Genomic DNA, 18,185 nt, shown 5'->3' with positions numbered 1-18,185 from the left:
CGCCGAAGCTGGGAGGACCTACTTCCGCGTGAACGCGCGAGCCCACGGCTGCGGACGTACCGTTGAACTCCGCGAGCCCGTCGGAGTACGAGTCACTTCTCAGCGCTGTTCTCTGCAATTCTTGAATGAATCCCCCGTCCCACTAATACGCAGGTTTTGTGCACGTTAATGCATCTCTACACCGGCAGGCTGTGCAGCGGCTCCTGTTATCTGCAGGCTCAGCAGGCCCTATCGTGTCACGCGTTAGTAACTGCGCAATTACTACGTGTCGTGTTCACAGGTAGAGTGCACCTGCCATTCAGGAGTTAAATTCGGTCTAATGAAATTTAGATTCACTTTAACAATTCAGCGACCTGGATGTCAAAGGTTTATCTTTTTCCCGAGCTTTCAACCCTTTCTCTTAAACTCTTTGGAATATTTTTGTTATCGCACTATATTTATGGCTACATGTATGACGTTTAATAGAAGTTTCACGTATTATATGACATCCACTATTTTAGTGTATGTGGTCGACATAGTGGAGGCAGGGGAACAGGGCTGTTATCTTTCTAACGCAGGTCGACACTGGGTGGTGCAAAAAACCACACATGTTCTTACTCTCACACGTTGCCACACAGCCTCAGTAGCCTAATACTTCAGTACAAGATAGCAGTGGTCTCATTTATGCCAAGCCCAAGTTGCAGAACCTCAGTCTAAAATCAGAACATAATTCGTGCATCATATTTAAATTGCCTCCTATCATGCTTTCACTTTCCTTCTCAGTCAGATAAATTAATTTCATTCCTGTCGTTTAAAACAGAATATAAGAGCAGCTGAGTTAATGGGGAGCACATTTGTCCTAAACACCAACATGTTAATATTGGTCCTGGACCACCCATCACATTTCTGCGTCCTCCCCGTGTCTAATAACCCAAATTACCAAAACTTTCATTGTATTTTGTTACAATTTTGACTGCACCTTAAACAGCAATTACGGGTTGCTTTGTTTTGTTTTTAGAATTTAGTATACTCACGAAATCTACTGTGCCAATATACTGGACCTCAAAGAACTGACAGTATAAAAGCTCACAGCATCATTAACTGGCACCTAAGCAAAGCTATTGGCACTTAAGATGGTGACAGACTTTACCCCACGTGGAAAACCTTGGAGGGCATGCTAAATTGAAACAATGTCCTTCTCGAAATGTAAACTAATGCTTAATAGACGTAGCGACCCCTAGTGGTAGAAATGTGAACAGAGGCGACAATGGGAGAGCTTACACTGGAGACATTGCAGGTTGAGGACAGAAGCACCTTGCTGTAGTGAGAGAAACGGAACCGTATTCTACTTTCTTTTTGCCAAGGTCACCAGCAGTTCAGCTCGTCATTAGATCAGGAACTATGATACAACCAGTTAATAAACATGTAATAAATGAAAATGTAATACACTTTTAAAGTGTTCAAAAAAACCTATTATGTACTATTATGCATCTTACCAAAATGCACCACGAAGCTGTATTTCCAATTGTGTAACTGTATTGTGATTGAATAACACAGGATACAACCCATTTCTTAGGTTCAATACCCGACGTCCTCCATACCAAAATGCAGCATGGTCCTCAGTCGTGGGTTTTTTATTTTTGCAATTCTCATTGTTTTCTTTCTACAAGTATTTCTCTTGCCTATATTGTACAGTGCATCAATAGTAGTCACCTTGTGCAAAAATAACTGATAACTGCAGTAGACAAAAAAACAATGGGTAGAACATGGGATTGGCAGGATTTAGACTTCACAAGTGCATCCCTCTTCATTGCAATTCCCTCTCCAACACTGCATGCCTCACTTACCTATTTGCACACACAGCTGTGACTAAAAAAAGCTCAGCACTGTCTCGCAGCCTGGCAACCTCACACTCGGTTTCAGGGTGTTGCTACGGACAGTTGCCATGGTGATGTGTTGGAATCATACAAGAAAGCTGACCCATCTGGAGAGCATTTGGCGAGATCATCAGCCAGTGTATATCTGGTGCATGCGTGACCAAGTCAGTATGAGTGTGACTCAGTCTGAGAGACGCTGTGTGCTAGTTGCTCACCAATATGGGTTTTTCACTAGCCAGGGCCAATACAGATATTTAGAGAGCAGGGAGGTTGATGGGCAATATATAATACCTATATCCTGATGTTGTTGGGTTATTTGCATCTTATAAAATACAATAATTTATTATTATTAATAATAATAATAATAATAATAATAATAATAATAATGACGAGACAAAATTACTGATTATTTATTTAACACTGTTTTTGTCTGCATTGTCTCTATTTGCTTAAGTAGATCTGCACTTTGGATTGCATTTATTTAGAATTTTAAAAATGCATCAACTAAATAAAATGTATGAAGTAATCAAAAAACTAAATGTTAAAAAAAAAACATAAAAAAAAAAAAAAAAAAGGAAAACCACCAACAACAAAAAGCCCTTTGGCCAATGCTGCAAAAACCAACCATCTGATACCAGTTATCTCGAAATGGCATTTAATTAGCCAGTTAATCTGCTGCCAGTTAATCTGTCCACCATTACCCTGCGCTGTGATGTGTAACCTTCACGTGTGATACCAGTTTCTGAGGTGCAGGTGCCTCATAATATCTACAGTTTTAGGTCAGCTGCCAAATTGGGGATGGTCTAAAAATGGCTGAATGCTACGAATGTCCTAGAATGATAGCTGTCCTGTCTGCTGTGTTTCCCATATAAAGTGGGAACATGTGCTTAAAAGTTTGCATAAGTATTGTGGGTTAAATCAGGTACTACAAAGAAATTTCTTAAACACAGCATTCTAAACAAAATCACAAAAAGACAAACCAAGGTGCAATATTCCAGAGACTGGTAGTGAGGTGCATAGCATTGCATGAGGCTAGTAAACCTGGATTACTTTTCAGGTTAGCCTCCTCCCCTTCCTTGGTCAAGGGATTAGGGGATGCATCAAGCATTGTTTACACACACACACACACACACAAACACACACGCACCTAGACCTAGCGTTCGGATCCCTCACCATTTGTCTTGTTTATTTAATAAGAGCTCACTTTCTTCTGTCCTAAACAGTGCAGGTTCTACAAAGATTGGAAACTGCAGGCCACTGCAGACACATATTCAGGAATATCTGAGATTTAGCAGGTGACCCGTGGCTGCCTGAACCACACCTATGGCTCTGCTGAAATCTGGCTGGCTTTGGAGGCAGTGTAAGTAGCCATTTTTTTCTAAACCTCCCTTCAAATACCAAATATGTATCAGTACAAACTATTCTATTTAGTGGAGCAACACGAAGGAAGCTGGTGGTTTAGCTTGTAATCAGTTAAATAAAAGAGAAGACAAATAAAATTGATTACATATGTGTTAAATTAGTGTTTAAAAAATCAGTGGTTTGTATCATTCATCAGGTTGCATTAAAAGACAGTGACTAAGAGGGAATAAGTTATAGGGTGTTAAGGTTGGTTGACATGCTGCACATTTGAAAGCATGGATTACTTGAGGTAATAAAATGAAGCGATGACTTTACTGATGAGTGTCAAGTTCCCCTTTGGGTTGTGAAACTTCAGACAAGACAGCATTCAAAATAATCCCCTTAACTGTCATTGTTAGCTAATCAAGCACTGCTATTTATGGCCATGTGCTAAGCTGTTGTTAACGGACTACTACGACATCCGATTAATAATAAGACAAGTAGAAAACAAAGTTAAAAAGAGGAAAACTAGCTGACATCATTGTCTCCGTCACAGTAAAAAAATAAAAGCTAATTTGTTAACATATTAGAATTGTTTTTCCCCAGTTCACGTCACAACGGACTCTTGAGAAAGGGGTTTCTTTTGCGATTCTGCTTTGAGCTACAAATATTTATATTGAGTTAACAGTGATATTGGATCCTACCCCTAGGGCTTTCTGTTTCTGCACTTTCACATGTCTTGATCCTCCAAAGATTTCGATCTACTGCTTTGTCCCCTTATTAAGAGTCAGGTAGAGAGTTTGTATTGATTTTTTTCACTGCAGGAGCTGCTCAAACTATATCCATTATTAGCATCAACCTCTAACCACTTGCCACTAAACATTATGAGTCAAGAGATACAGCTAGTACCCACTGTAATGTTCTGAGCTGCTGGGCCACTGAACTGTAAGTCGGTCTTTCCTCCTACAGCTTGGGTTCTCAAGCGATGGAGGCTGAACTGGTGTGACCTGTGGATCGATGGAAGCCTGATGTTCTACAAGACAGACTCCAGGAGTGACTACGAAACCAGAGTGCGTCTGAAGAGCACTTGCATGAATGTAAAACATGGCCTGGAGTGTGCAGGTGAGATATAATGCGATCACACCTTGAATACAAACCTTGACATTATCCTGTTTCTTATGCTGGCAGTTTCTTCTAATGGTAATAAGGAAGAAACAGTACATAAGGCTGTATGACTTCATAATCCGAAGCATTTCATAAATACAGCATTTCATGTGTTCCTTAAAACACGTTTACTGTAAAGTTAACTATGCAGGTATTGGTCTGAGACAGGTGCGAGTCCGCCCGAGAACCAACCCAGGGAGAATCTGTTGGTCGTGTACCTGAGGGACGGCTCCACCATGCACCTGTGCGCCAACAGCGAGGACGAGGCGATGTGAGTGTGGATCTCCACCTCTGCACCGGTCACCTCCAGCTTGCTGACTACTAACGTCTGTCAGTTTCTATTTCCTTGCAGGGCTTGGAAGCTCAGCATCATGGAAGCTAAACGGAATCCTGTAAGTTCAAGGGATTTTTTTTTTTTTACCTCTCTTATTGGCCTGATGGTTAAGACAAACTTCAAAATATTTTTTCTTCTACGTGAGTGTTCATAAAATCATTTCAGATTCATATCTCTTACAGTAAGAAGTTGTCACTGGGATCGCATAGCTCAGATATATGCGTGTTGATCACAAACAACATTTAAATGCAGGTGCTTTGAAATGGTCCTTTCCCTCAGTTCTTCTTTTATGATCCCTACGATGACACCTACCAGTCGGCTTTCATCGACAGCCACAACGCCGTGTGCATCACACCAGGGGGTGGCAACGGAGGTATAAAAAGAAAAAAAGGATCCAATCTTTCACCTTCTAGGTTTTCATCCGCACGCCCACATGACTTTAGCTGATAAAAACCATCCGCGCATGTCTCTTCTTGCCTGCGTCTCTCTACTAACCTCCCGCTGCCTAACCCAGATTCCAACTCATTTTTGCACCTTCTCAGGTGTGCACCACGTATGGGTTCATGGGGACCGGCACCACAGTGGGGTTGGTGAGCAGATTGCGTTGGGGCTGCTGGCTGGAATGGCTACAGGTGCCGCCTTACGCTCGTTCATGTGGATGCCCTTTTGGTTCTGCTGACCCACCTGTCGGCGGGGAGACCACCACGGCACCCACAGATAAAAGCCTTTCACCGGAAGGCTACGGTCTTGAAAGCCGTAGACTGCACTCAGTGCTTACGTAGGCCTCAGTCAACCTATAACTGTTTGTGACTATACACTTAATTTTGCATACTGCACCAAGCACATAGTCGGGGGGGGGTCAAGACAATAGCAGCAGTTTCAATGGCTTCTACATAGCAAACCATCATGTATGTTTGTGTATAACCATGAATGGGGAAGTAATTATTGTATAGCAATGTATTGTGAAATATACTTTTCAGATCCGCCATCTTTACACGTGAACATTAGTTTTATTTAAATTCTGTTCAAGGGCCATTTTTATTCCACAGTATCCATTTCGTTCTTCTCATTTGCAGTGTTTCCTTAGGGTAAATAATGTTGCGAATGTGCTTTTCCCTGTTCACTTTCACACAGCCACTGACCGCAAAAGCCAATGTAAGGGCTATGCAATGTGTTTTAGATACACTCAAACTAAGCAGTTATCAAGAGTAATGCAATATATAGGCTATGACCAGAATTCACCACTAGAAGGTAGTAATGGATCACACTGAGAATATGCAGATAAATGGCTTGTTCAACAAAACCTCTGAAGTGCATGGAAAAGATCCTCAGTCAGAATGCTACGCTGCAATCAGCACTTCAGTCCTAGAATATATGTGAATTTATTTTAAAGAACATTTCTTTAAAAGTCTACAGTAAAACCTAAAAAAAACCCCAAGTAAATACAATAAAGCATTACATTAGTGAGCACATGAAGTATTCATGTTCCTGGGTGTTTCACAAGAGCCTTATTCATCAATCCCGAAGGAGCTGGAGATTACACTTGAACAAGAGGAAACCACACTCAGTTTAAGGTACCAGCAGGTAAATCCTGAAGGCCATGTGAGACTGACGGTGAGATGAGCGTCGTCAGCCTAGCAGAGCCTGGGATTTTCATTTAGTCCACACGATTAAACGATCAAGAAAAGACATTTTTTTCAATGTTACTAAATAAAGGCTTTATTATGGATGTCAACAAGACACTGGCGTAGTTGTAGCAGTGCAAATTATGAGCGTTTGTACACAGCAGCAGGCGGCGGTAACGTGTATAAACCGGTCAGAACCAAACATACAAAGAGACCTTCCTCTAGAAACAAACCATCAGAACATAAGTTAGGTCAAAAAAGAACTGCCTAAGAAAAACAAACAAACAAACCCCCCCCCCCCCCCCCCACAAACTGCACCTCGAGCTGGCTGGAATCAGCCGTGGAGGATAGGTCTAAAACAAAAAAAGAAACCCAACATGGTGAAACTGAAATATTAACGCTAGAAGATGTGGTCAACAAATCAATATTGGAGGAAAGAAACCGACAGTGCCACTGTTACAGTAAACCAAACGTTACATAGCTAATAAAAAGCCAGAGGAAGCCCTATAAAATGAAGTTTTAAAGGCATGACTGCATCTGGTGGTGTACTGAATATACTTGCCTTCATTTACAAAAAAATATAACTACTTTCAGTAATTATCATACTTCTATCATGCTACTGAATATAAACAGTGGCAGCCAGTTTATATTTAAACATAGGGCGGACACTACAGAGACTCTCAGCAGATTTCAACCACAGAACACAGTATTATGAGAACTTCTGCAACTGTTTCATAACCTGTTATCAAGTTGAGGTACAGTGACACTAAAATAATAGGGGGGGGAGTTTTGAAAACGATGTGGTGAAGCTTAACGGAAGTTATTCAGAAAATAAACCACACCTTTAACATCCACATTGTGCTTCATAAGCTTAAGGTCATCTCAGTATGTCAGCAGAAAGCAAGGTGCTGTGGACAATGGACAAGTAGTGTTCTTCTGTTTCCATGGGGAGGGGGGGAAAGAGAGAGAGAGAGAGAGAGAGAGAGAGAGAGAGAGAGAGAGAGAGAGAGAGAGAGAGAGAGAGAGAGAGAGAGAGAGAGAGAGAGAGAGAGAGAGAGAGAGAGAGAGAGAGAGATGGGGGTGTGACTGAGACAGAAAACGAAACACAGTGGAGGGGAGGTTTAGCAGGAGCAACCACCTTCGTTGACGGGTTGTTCCGGAGGCTTCTCCAGCTTTATGTCGATCACTGAGGATGCGGAGTCAAGCCATCAACTCATGACAAAACACGGGAACGTGTGCACAGGAGACAGCTGACGGTGTGTGTGCGCGCATTTATGCAGGCAAATGCATGCAAAATGAACATTTGCATGTGGGTGCGCACGCACGCGCGTGTGTGTGTGTGTGGCTGTCCGGCAGGGTGAAGGATACTGTCTTCTCTGCTTTTCTCCTGTGTGCTCTCCATGCCGGGCAGGGCTGCAGCCACACGCCGGAAGAGCTTGGAGGGTGAACAAACAGTGCGCCATTACCATACGCTGACAAGGGGGCATCAGTTAATCACGCAACAGATCAGAGGAAGCTCCAAAGCTGTGCGTGCATGGGTACGTTTGCACATACACATGCTCGACAAATGTGTACATTTTTGAAGCAGGCAAGCGTTTAATTCCATTTCGCAAGTACAACCTAAAAACCCCACGATCCCTTAAACCGGAAAAGAATATTATTACGTGCCACGCACACAGCTCTGCAAAACTGTCACATTCAAACGCGTGAATGGCTGACAGTTGGGAGACAATCCCCGCACTGGGCACTCGGAGTCGGGAGAGAGGATGAATCAGCATATCCTGAAACGGACGCTCGAGTCTGGCGTGAGGGGTTTTGGCCAAACGAGACATCTGTCTGCCCTGCCCCCAGCCCCACTCCCAACCCGTCCAACAATGCATGTAATTCAGAAGTGGGCGCTGAAGTCTTTTCATCCCGCTACAGAGACAATGGCTGCTCACAACATGCATCCACCACTCAGCCTTCATCCAACAATAGCCAAACTTGTCAAAAGGACAAAGCTTTTGCAATAAAGGGGGGGGGGGCTTTTCTCATATTGGGGGGTGGGTTACTGTTTTGGTTTTTTGTTGTTGTTTTTTTTACTTGTTTCGAGGAAATGCCGTGACAGATCCTGTACCATGCCAGATGACTTTCCTTTGGCCCGTGTATTGCTTTGAGCAGAATGAGATGTAGGAAAATGATCTGGACAGTTTGACAGTAAACAATCAAACAGAGAACTAACTGAACTAAGCCCCTGATTGGATTTTGGTGATTACTGTGCATGCTGATTGGCCAGTAGTAAGTCAGTGATTGAAATAACATATAGCTAGTATATATTAGGTAGAATGTGAACTAGCCAGAGATAACTGGCAAAGCTTAAGATCATGCGATTCTTCATAAAATGAGCAGAGATAGAGATTAAAACCAATCACAGAGAGAAATCATGATGAGGATCAAATCACCCAAGACTTGGAATCCAATCCAGACTCAGATCCACAGCCACCACTTCCTCTGTCGTTCCGTCAAACCCGACGGTAGAGAGGCATGCTTAAGAGTTTTTAAAAAATGGAGTTACGTCTGTTCTACTAGAATCAGTGGTGGCGTGGAGATCTCCCTCTCTCACACAGACACACACACAGACACACACACACACACACACAAGAGCAGGGGAGAGGAACAGAGCGTCTCACACGCTCTACCTGTTTCACATTGTGTCCTGTCTTTGCACTCGTTTCGATAAACAGAACATTCATTTCGTTAGCTCTCTGTTCGCCCTCTTCAGTTGTTATCTGTCTGAGGGGAGACATGCATGTACCCATTCACACACAGTTTCGTTCACACCACAGTTCACACAGAACCCGTTTCCACACACACGAAAAGAAAAGAAAAAGAACAAACGTAAACGCACTGAAGTAAAAAATGCTCGCCGCGCCTCTCCACAGCATCGCTGCCGCTAAGGCTCATTCTAGCCCTGCTGCTCGCACCAACGACAACGCCTGTTTTTGGTTTGACCTTTGACCTGGGCAGGGGGCTCTAGTGACAGCAGAAGCGGCAGCGACGGAGACAGAAGGCGGCAGCGACACACCTACACTCACCTGCTTCACATTGTAGCCTGCTTTAGCGCTAGTCTCAATAAACATTACATTCAGCTCTTTGGCTTTCTTCTCGCCCTCTTCAATAGATACTTGCCTGTGGTGAATAGAAGGGTTACAGATTCATTTTTTAACAGGTAGCCTAAAAAAAGAAAAGGTTTCAGCCTCTTTTTTTTTTTTAATGCATGGGATTAGACGGTAAGAAATTGGACACTAGAACATTGCTAAACTCCTGCACCACAGTTTCTTTGCTCAGATGTTACATGTCACAAAGCGGATCGACAGGAGACGGATATTGCACTGCGGTTCCTGGACGAGACGTTTTGCCAACTCTGGTCTTATCACATACCTTTTGTCTGCAAGGTCTGTCTTATTCCCAACCAGCATGATGATGACATCACTTCCTCTCTCAGTTCTGACATCATCGATCCATTTTGTGGTCTGCTGGAAGGAGTTGACGTCTAACGAGATTTGCAGAGAGGAAAAACAAGATTATGCTCATTCCTCCCTCAAAACACAGATTCAAGAGAAACTTCAAAAGGATGGTTAAAGTTTAGAGTGCCAATAAGCTTAAAACACAAATTAAAAAACAAACAAACAAAAGAAGCCAGTGAAGGACAACCAGACATGAGGAAACAGGAAAGCAGGAGGGGGAAAGAATAGAGCTTCTCTCGGCTCACGCGTCCATAACAGCAGTGGGAAATTGACACCTTAAATGACTCTGAAGGCCAGTTAGTGCTCACAGGACCAAAGGATTAAGCCATTCCAGCCACTTTAATCCTAAATCTAAGATTCCAAGTATTTAGCATGAAAGTTGAAAATATGCCAGATCCAAAATAGGCCAACCTCCCGTTCACGCTAAGGCAGACAGAGCCAGCTGACGCCTGCATCATGGATATTCTAACCTTGCAAATAGATTATACGCCATTTCCCTCTCAGATGCACTATGGTTTGCCCTAAATTTAAAAGGGCTCTATTCATGGCAACAGGCAAACCAGGGGACAGAAGCAAGCCGTGCAAACAATTACACAGCACGGCTGGACATGGGAAAGAGCAGTCTAACGATGAACTAACGATATACCTGACGGTAAGCCAAACCCATGTTAAGAGCCAGTAAAAATTGCAGTACAGTACTGGTAAAAACAGGATGTCTGATAGACAGCTCTCTCCCCCCTTCTAAGAAGGTGGGTAGGCAAGAGGGTTCCTCCAGTAGCCATTTTACTGCACAGAGGTGGAAGTGAGCTCTTCACTTACGTAGCTGTACTAATAAAGGTTGGACACCTCCAAACAATATGTACTGCCCAATTAGACTTGACTCTTGTTTAAGGACCCAACCTAACGACTTCATTATTGACCCTTTATTGATTCTCTGGAAACTACTTTACTACAAATTTTAAACATATATATATATATATATAAATTGCTCTTTGTATTGGTGGGTCTACTAAATATTTCAATCCTTAAAAAAAGGTAGAAAAAAAAGCAAATGAGGAAACATATCCAAGAGAGAAACACACCTAAAAATGTAAACATGAAATCACAAAGAAAGGTGGGGGAAAAAAAAAGTATATGGACAAAAACATGTGCACTGCAGGTAGAGAAAAAAGAAAAAAGAAAAAAAGAAACGCAGTAGAAGACAGAGAGGAGCAGGAAAGAGAGGTCTGTCATCATACGGCAGCCGTCGTCCCTGGAGCCGAGCACCACCGGCTACCGCACTCACTTGTGATGTCATAGACTACCACGGCGACGGTGGAGTCGCGTATGTAGCTGGGGATGAGACTCCGGAAGCGCTCCTGCCCAGCAGTGTCCCATAGCTGCAGCCGCACCTAGCCGAGCGATTGAGCCCCAGAGAAACGTCAGGAAAGAGGAGAGGGGGAGAGAGGGGTGTCGGGGGGTGGGGTCAGGGGAGGGTGGGGGGGGGGAGAGGAAGCAATAAGAGAGGAGGGAACTGGACGGAGGGCAGCGCGAGGGGGCGGCGCAGGCCTGAGGTACCTACTTGTGATGTCGTAAACTACAACAGCGGCGGCGGAGTCGCGGATGTAACTGGGAATGAGGCTACGGAAGCGTTCCTGGCCCGCCGTGTCCCAGAGCTGCAACCTGATCTGCGCGGGATGGGACAAATTATGAAGGAAAAGAAAACCGGGGGGGGGGGGGGTAATAAAAAGGAAGAATAAAGAAGGCAAACAAAAGCAAAAGATGTGCAAGCAGATCAAACAGGTTGTGGAGCTCAAACGCCAGAGAGCGAAGGAAAGAAGAGGTGGCGAAAATAAAGAGGCTCTTGAAAGCAAAATGACACGCAGGAAAGGTTTTAGCAGACAACATGCAGCACGTCTGAAGCCGAGCGACTGTGGTACTGAGGTGGGGGGGTTTGCAACCGCGGAGGAGACGCTGGTTAGGCGGCATGGGAGTGAAAAGAAAGGGATTAGGAGAAGTGGGAAGAATCCAACCGGTTTGGCCCGGCGGGAGAGAGAGCGAACGTGGCAGGTGGCTCAGACGCAGACAGGAGGGTGGGAGAGGCGGTCTTGGTGCTGGAGACACAGGGAGGCCAGAATATGGCAGGCTGGGATTTCAGCTGGAGCTGCAGTATTTGGAAGGGTTTCACTGGTAAAGTCACTGTCTATAAATATGAGTCATATTAGTGATTATGGCTGTTGCAAAAACTTGACAAAGGGCTGGAAGACCATTAGAACTGAGATCTGCTGTAGTAGGGGGTGGTCAGTTCAGGTCCCGGAGACCTAACACCTTGAAGAGTTTCGTTCCAACACCTAGTTTGTTTGCTAAAAACTGCACCAGTATTTTTTGACACTCTTTCATTTGGTTCAGCTGGTTTCACATAGCAAAGGCTAAAAGTGTACCAAATACTACATGCGGGTGTTTTCTGATTTGTCAGAAATTTTGCAACAGTACAAGCGCTCTATCACGCCTCTGTGACGTGCTTGTTTTTTTTTGTTGGTTTTTACTACAGACTTTTTTTTTTAAACTATATCCAGGTCTGTCCCGATACAAATATATAATCCTATTAAGTACTACAGTCAAAGCTAAAAGCCATACAGGCTTCTTTATTATTGGTTGGTCAGTTTAAATGTAAACTAATCAGACTGCTTGTCCCACCTAAGAAAAACATGCCAGAAACAAACAGTTTGCTATTGTTTTATTGCTTGTTTGCCCTTATTAGCAGGCGCTCATGCTGCAGGAACAATACCCGTGCCAGCAGACGAAGTGGACCGCACGCTCTGCTGCCGAGTTCACTCATGTTTTTATGAGCAGTGAACTGAACTAGGATTCAAGTGGAAGTGGACCAAGACCCGCCCAATTTTGGTGGTCCACAGTTCACTCGTTTGGCATGCAGCCAAGTACAGGTAGGGTGTTCACGTCTGTCAAGAAGCACCAAACTTAAAAAAAAAAAAAAAAAAAAAAAAAAAAAAAAAAAGTTTGATAGGTCCAAGCAAGGTAGGTGTGAAAGTGCCCCAAGATTCATATTCTCTTAAAGTATCTTGATTAGCTGGATTAGGTGTGTTGGATTAGCACTGGAACTAAACTCTTCAGGGTGGACGATCTCCAGGAGTGGCGCGAGGTACCCCTGTGTTACTGCATCAATGCAACAGTAAGACAGAACATTTTCCCTCCCAGAGGCTCTGTTACACCGGTCATGGAGGGTCATCTGTCTTGAGCAAACCCTCCGCGATACAGCCATAAACAGCAATCAGAGTCCATTCAGCTTTCGAGTGGATGTAATCAGACCCAAAGGAAAGATTCACTAATTTTTCCAAATTTCACCAAAATGTCTTCATCGCGTATATCTGAAGGGGGAACATTCACTGATCTTTATATACAGACATTCAACATAGGGCAATGAACTCTGTGGAGAATACAGGCTGGGGATATGTTGGCCAGGACTAGACAAAACCCTTCTGAAGGACCCAGTAACTTGCCTCATGCCAAACCAATATATAATAAACATGAAAAACTGGTGAATCTTTCAGTGAAGTACACCGTATACAGAGACAAATCTCAATTACCCCGAGCTGTTCATACAACAACATGTATAAAACACATCCTTTTTCAGCATCATGTAGAATAATTAAGAATTACAGGAATGGACCAATAATGATTGCTGTGCTTCTCCAATTGGAAGAGGAGCACATCATTATCTATAGCAGCTTTGAAATGTTGTCGTCATCATTGCTGTACTGTAGCTATCATACTGTACTCTTTGTATTGATACTGACAAGTTACAAAATGAGGTTTAACATCTGGGATGCATTTAAGTAAAATGTGCACGTCTGAGGCACCAAAATATGTGATGAGCTTAAGAAAAGAGGAGACACTTACTGTTCTGTCCTCAAGGTACATGGTTTTGGACAAAAAATCGATTCCTATAGTGGCCTGCAGATGCAGAGAGAGCAGCACGTCAGACAGAGCAGGCGCTTGAAACGCAGTGTGTACTGGTGCCATGCGTCACACTCACCTGGTAGGTATTATCAAAGCTGTCGTACATGAATCGGGTGATCAGAGATGTCTTCCCAACTGCAAGAGAAGAAAGAAAAGCTGTCAGTCAAACAGCTGCGTTTTCTAAACAGCTAATTGCTCACCGTATATGAAATGTCAGGTACAGTTGTTAAAACCCCTGGATAAAATCGAACAACAAAAAGCTCAAGACAAGACAGCAATGTGGCCTTACAACACGTTTTCAGCCTTTCTGACCAAGGTATGCATGGAACGAGTCCTGCTATATTTTAACCACAACACCCTATGCAAATATGACAAAAGATTGGTTATCCCATGTCATGCCTGTGGTCTTAGATGCTCAGGCTGAGACAGCTAAAAAGCCCCTGCCTGGGAAAAAGACAACAGGACAATGGGGAGGATCCTTAACTCACAACGCTTCATCTCAGTGCCCAGGGGCTCTTGTCCAGAGGATGAGAATTCACTGCTCTCACACAATAGTTGTATATGACATGTTCTCAACGCTAACCATTAAAATGGTGGCAGCAGTAAAAGAAGGGATCTAAGGCAATGGTGCTAAATGGTTCAAACACAGCACATCACTCCCAGCGCACTTCATGCATCCAAAACCAGAGGTACCTTCCTCGTAGTTGTAGGCTGCTTAACAAGCAGCAGTTTACGCAGCGTGGTAGTGCAGACATGTTTAGGTAGGGCCATGCATTGTGTCACTGAATCTTTTGGCTGTGGACAATGAGCAGAAACCGGGGGTCATTAGGAGCCTCTCTAAGGTCAATGAAAGAGTCTGAAGTCTGAAAACATGACACCTGCTGCCCCCCCCCCCCCCAATCTTAGAAGGTGGGTAGGCAAGAGGGTTCCTCCAGTAGCCTCTTTACTGCACAGAGGTGGAAGTGAGCTCTTAACTCATGTAGCTGTACTAATAAAGGTTGGGCACCTCCAAACAATATGTACTGCCCAATTAGACTTGACGCTTGTATAAGGATCCAACTTTATAACGACTACATTATTGACCCTTTAAAATGGACTTACTTCACAAGAGAACATCTTGCTGTAGATGATTTGAGAGACAGTAAACGATTTTAAAGCTAAGCAAATATTTATTATTATAACAAGCAATCATCAAGTGCTTTAAAATGTTCAGGGAGGTTTGTCATTACCTCTTTCAAACTGACTGCACAAAAACACATTAAACGGTTCAAAAAGCTATCATGGATTAGAGACTCATCATTGTTCCAGAATGACATGAAAGACTAGAAAAAAAACAAAAATGTACAAGGATACAATCAGGGATTGAGTATATATTGGCTCATACTTGAAACAGGGTGCTACATTTTAGCCAGCCAGGCCTACACCTTTGGCCTTTGTTTAACAAACAAATGACATCAGAGGGCAATGATCACTTGAAACGAAGGACTCTTAAATAAAGAGTTGGTGAGAAAAGGAAACTGTTTAAAACAGGCTTTCAGCTTTGCTGGTTTAATACGCATCCAGCAACTGGCCTGCTAGGCATCAGGACCAAAATACAGGTGTCAGTAGGTAACGGGAACTGTAATTACATTCCAGCAAAGTTGGATACAAAAGCAAAAAATGCCAAAGTAAGATTCTATTAGACTTAAAACATGAAATCCGTTCAAATCACTGGTTTACAGAAGGATTTTGAAGGAGTAAGCTACACAGTAACCCCAGTGAAAGGAGTCTAAGATATGACCCAACACTTGTGCTAATTATATGCTGCACTCATTCCTGGAATTCCTGGGAAGAAACCTGCCACAAGTGATGAATGAAACTCAAGGCTGAAGCTCCAACACAGTACAACAAAGTACCACATATCCACTAAAAGTTAGGTCAAGGCCATCATTAAACCCTATTATAAGGCCACAGGGCAAAGACTTGAAAGCAAGAGCAGGATAAAATTCCAGGACATACACTTTACGAGTCCACTCGTACCATTTTGGGCAGCTACAGCACCCCTGTAAAGCAGCCTGCTCAGCAGTCACCGTTAACTACATTTGTCGCCTCCAACCACATAACTATTAATGTACACGAAACACTGTTCTGTAGCTTTTCTTAAAGAGGGGAAAGGACAGAGAGAGAGTCTGTGGAGCAAGTCCAAGTTTTGCATGTTACCCAATCGATGGCACCATTTGTATACCAGCCTCTATACATGTTTTTAGAGTTCAATGCAGCGCATGCAGACAGTGTTAAATTACGCGCCCTCAACATGTATAAGCAAGGTCGGTGCCTGCTGCATGGAGAGAGTGCAAAAACGAGCTATCGCACTCATTAATGGGTGGAAAAACTAATGTCTATGAAAGAAACAACAGAAAACACTAGAGGAATGGCTGCCATCAGCTGCTTCTTTCTATATTTTGAAACATACTTAAGAGCGGATGCTTGTGTGTGACAGGAACTCCTACTGTAGAAACAAGAAAACCACATTGAATCATATGGTCCTATTAGGAAACATGGAAATCAGTTAGTCAATTCAAACCAGAACTGCTTTCATACATGCACCAGGGTGGTTGTTACATTAACAGAAACACCCAAGTCCTGTCTTCATTATACTGATACTTTAGAGAGATTCTTGTTTGCTGCCTAAAACATCTTTACAAAGGGAACTGTTTGTTATGTAGTCCCTAGGCTTGCCTAAGCTTGATTTTTTGAGCCTTATATAGAGGCTGTGATGCAGAAATCATAACTTGGCCTAATAGGGAAGTCCAGATGTTCTAGCCCAAAAGAAATTAACCTACATTACATGCTCAAAAATTGCATTACAAGTGTTGCTAGATTACAAGTGTTCAAAAATTATTTATTTTTCACATGGGCTTTAAAACTACAATAGGGATATTTGGCATCCAAAATGTATCTAATAGTCTTCCTGCAAAGTAATGATTTTATCGAAAGTATATGGCATATATACAAGTAAAGACAAATGTTTATTGCTGTGACTCAGTATAGTTGGTTTTACAACAGCCAAATTGGTCAGGTTGAAATACAGGTAATTTCAAGACTGGCGCTCTTCTGAATTAGAATGTCACTTGAACACAACCTTAACCAGGCAATTATATCCCAAGCAGTAATATTGATTTAGAAGTCATTGAGAAGCACTGATTTGGAAAACACTGATTGATTCAAAAAGACAGATTATTTCAATAAATTTGGCAACTATTGATTACCGATGATGGGTATTTTTCCTCCCAGGCAGTAATGCCGTAGCTGTTCTGAAAACCAGCCACAGATGATATAGACGCTTTCCTGCACAGCAATATTACAGAACCTGGTAGCCTATACAGCTAGCTACATAGATAAACACTTAGCTACTCTAAAATGTACTCAGCGAGCTAGACAGCTAGATAATTTGGTAAGAACCAAAATAAAGCCATTCTGAAAAGGGTGGCTATACAATTACAGTCTGCCTGTTTGGCGTAAATTCAGACGAACTAATGCGTGCTAACTAGCTAGCCACCAGTCAGCGTTACCCTCAGGATGACCGACTAGCTAGGTTAGCTAGTTAGCTAACTGGTTATCTTATCTAGACAAACCCAAGTTAGACAGGTTAACCCAACTAACCTAACAGTTATCTGTCTAGCTGTGCGTTAGTGAACATTAGCACTAGGGCAACCAGCTCGTATCGATTGTGAAAGACAAACGGCTCTAAACGACAAAAAAAGTACTTAAACGAGAGCATTAGCTAGTCTGCCAAGTAGCTCGCTAGCCTAGTTAGCTAGCTGGCGTTAGCTGTCCGCAGCCCGAGCGAAAAAGCTGCGATATGAAGGGACAAAAATAAAGACTCACCGCTCTGCTCCCCAAGAAACACCAGTTTGAATTTCCTCAGAGGGTTCCCGAAGTCTCCTGCGGCAGACATGACTGCTATGGCCAGGGTATTGGTTCTGGATGAAGAGCTGCTACTTCACTCTGGACTTCCCGACTGCTTCTGGTTGAACACGCCGGGGCTTTAGACGCTTAATCCCTCCGTCGGGAAGGTCAGCGACACTGATTTTGTTCGTATTTTCAAAAATAAGTTTTTAAAACTTGGACTCACTCTGCTGTGCCCAACCAGGCCCGCTCCATTGCTTGTACTGACAAGGAGGAGTGGAGAGCCGCCAACCAAACCTGACGATGTAGCTGTGACTGACAGCCGGTTGAGACCAGTCTGCACGCATATCCACATTAGTTAGTTAGCTAAAGGTTTGGGAAATGCGATGGGAAAATAGATAGTAAATAGATAGTTAACATCGTTTAACGTATGTGTGTATATATATATATATATATATATATATATATATATATATATATATATATATATATATATATATATATATATATATAT

General features: G+C 42.9%; 2 protein-coding genes across 8 annotated transcripts; one reads left to right on the top strand and one right to left on the bottom strand.

The window, feature by feature from the left end:
- The first annotated feature begins 27 nt into the window (after positions 1-27).
- plekhb1 (pleckstrin homology domain containing B1) lies at positions 28-6,610 on the top strand. Of its 3 annotated transcripts, XM_027003547.3 has the most exons (7): positions 28-153; positions 3,080-3,216; positions 4,167-4,319; positions 4,530-4,632; positions 4,714-4,753; positions 4,975-5,068; positions 5,238-6,610. In XM_027003547.3, the coding sequence occupies exons 2-7, from the start codon at positions 3,180-3,182 to the stop codon at positions 5,372-5,374; spliced, it is 564 nt and encodes a 187-aa protein (XP_026859348.1). In that variant the 5' UTR covers positions 28-153; positions 3,080-3,179; the 3' UTR covers positions 5,375-6,610. The 3 variants fall into 3 exon arrangements, with proteins under 3 accessions (XP_026859348.1, XP_026859350.1, XP_081558048.1); XM_027003549.3 differs by lacking the exon at positions 28-153 and having other exon boundaries at positions 2,960-3,216; positions 5,011-5,068; XM_081701922.1 differs by lacking the exon at positions 28-153 and having other exon boundaries at positions 2,962-3,216.
- On the bottom strand, positions 6,399-17,985 carry rab6a (RAB6A, member RAS oncogene family). 5 transcript variants are annotated; one of them, XM_081701921.1, is made up of 8 exons: positions 17,651-17,984; positions 13,860-13,918; positions 13,724-13,777; positions 11,388-11,493; positions 9,741-9,852; positions 8,999-9,092; positions 7,689-7,755; positions 7,317-7,506 (listed from the first exon to the last, which is right to left on the bottom strand). In XM_081701921.1, the coding sequence occupies exons 1-8, from the start codon at positions 17,718-17,720 to the stop codon at positions 7,442-7,444; spliced, it is 627 nt and encodes a 208-aa protein (XP_081558047.1). In that variant the 5' UTR covers positions 17,721-17,984; the 3' UTR covers positions 7,317-7,441. The 5 variants fall into 5 exon arrangements, with proteins under 5 accessions (XP_081558044.1, XP_081558047.1, XP_026859282.2 ...); XM_027003481.3 differs by lacking the exon at positions 11,388-11,493 and adding an exon at positions 11,112-11,217 and having other exon boundaries at positions 17,651-17,983; XM_027003480.3 differs by lacking the exon at positions 8,999-9,092 and adding an exon at positions 9,395-9,488 and having other exon boundaries at positions 17,651-17,977.
- Between the last annotated feature and the right edge of the window lie 200 nt (positions 17,986-18,185).

Source organism: Electrophorus electricus, chromosome 19 (genome assembly GCF_041902795.1).
Source record: "Electrophorus electricus isolate QZ-2024a chromosome 19, ASM4190279v1, whole genome shotgun sequence".
Taxonomy (NCBI): domain Eukaryota; kingdom Metazoa; phylum Chordata; class Actinopteri; order Gymnotiformes; family Gymnotidae; genus Electrophorus; species Electrophorus electricus.
Note: the sequence above shows the minus strand (reverse complement) of the source record. Positions and strands in the feature narration are given on the sequence as shown.

What these genes read in the sequence shown, in the direction of transcription:
- rab6a (XM_081701918.1), bottom strand. Translation starts at nt 17,720, where the DNA reads ATGTCTGCCGCAGGAGACTTCGGGAACCCTCTGAGGAAATTCAAACTG. An exon ending in GCTTTGATAATACCTACCAG is followed by an intron (nt 13,778 to 13,859) that starts GTGAGTGTGACG and finishes CTGCATCTGCAG; the next exon opens with GCCACTATAGGAATCGATTT. An exon ending in GGAGAAAAGCAGAGAAGACA is followed by an intron (nt 7,507 to 7,688) that starts GTATCCTTCACC and finishes CCGCATCCTCAG; the next exon opens with TGATCGACATAAAGCTGGAG.
- plekhb1 (XM_027003547.3), top strand. Translation starts at nt 3,180, where the DNA reads ATGGCTCTGCTGAAATCTGGCTGGCTTTGGAGGCAGT. An exon ending in AACAGCGAGGACGAGGCGAT is followed by an intron (nt 4,633 to 4,713) that starts GTGAGTGTGGAT and finishes ATTTCCTTGCAG; the next exon opens with GGCTTGGAAGCTCAGCATCA. An exon ending in TGGAAGCTAAACGGAATCCT is followed by an intron (nt 4,754 to 4,974) that starts GTAAGTTCAAGG and finishes CCTTTCCCTCAG; the next exon opens with TTCTTCTTTTATGATCCCTA.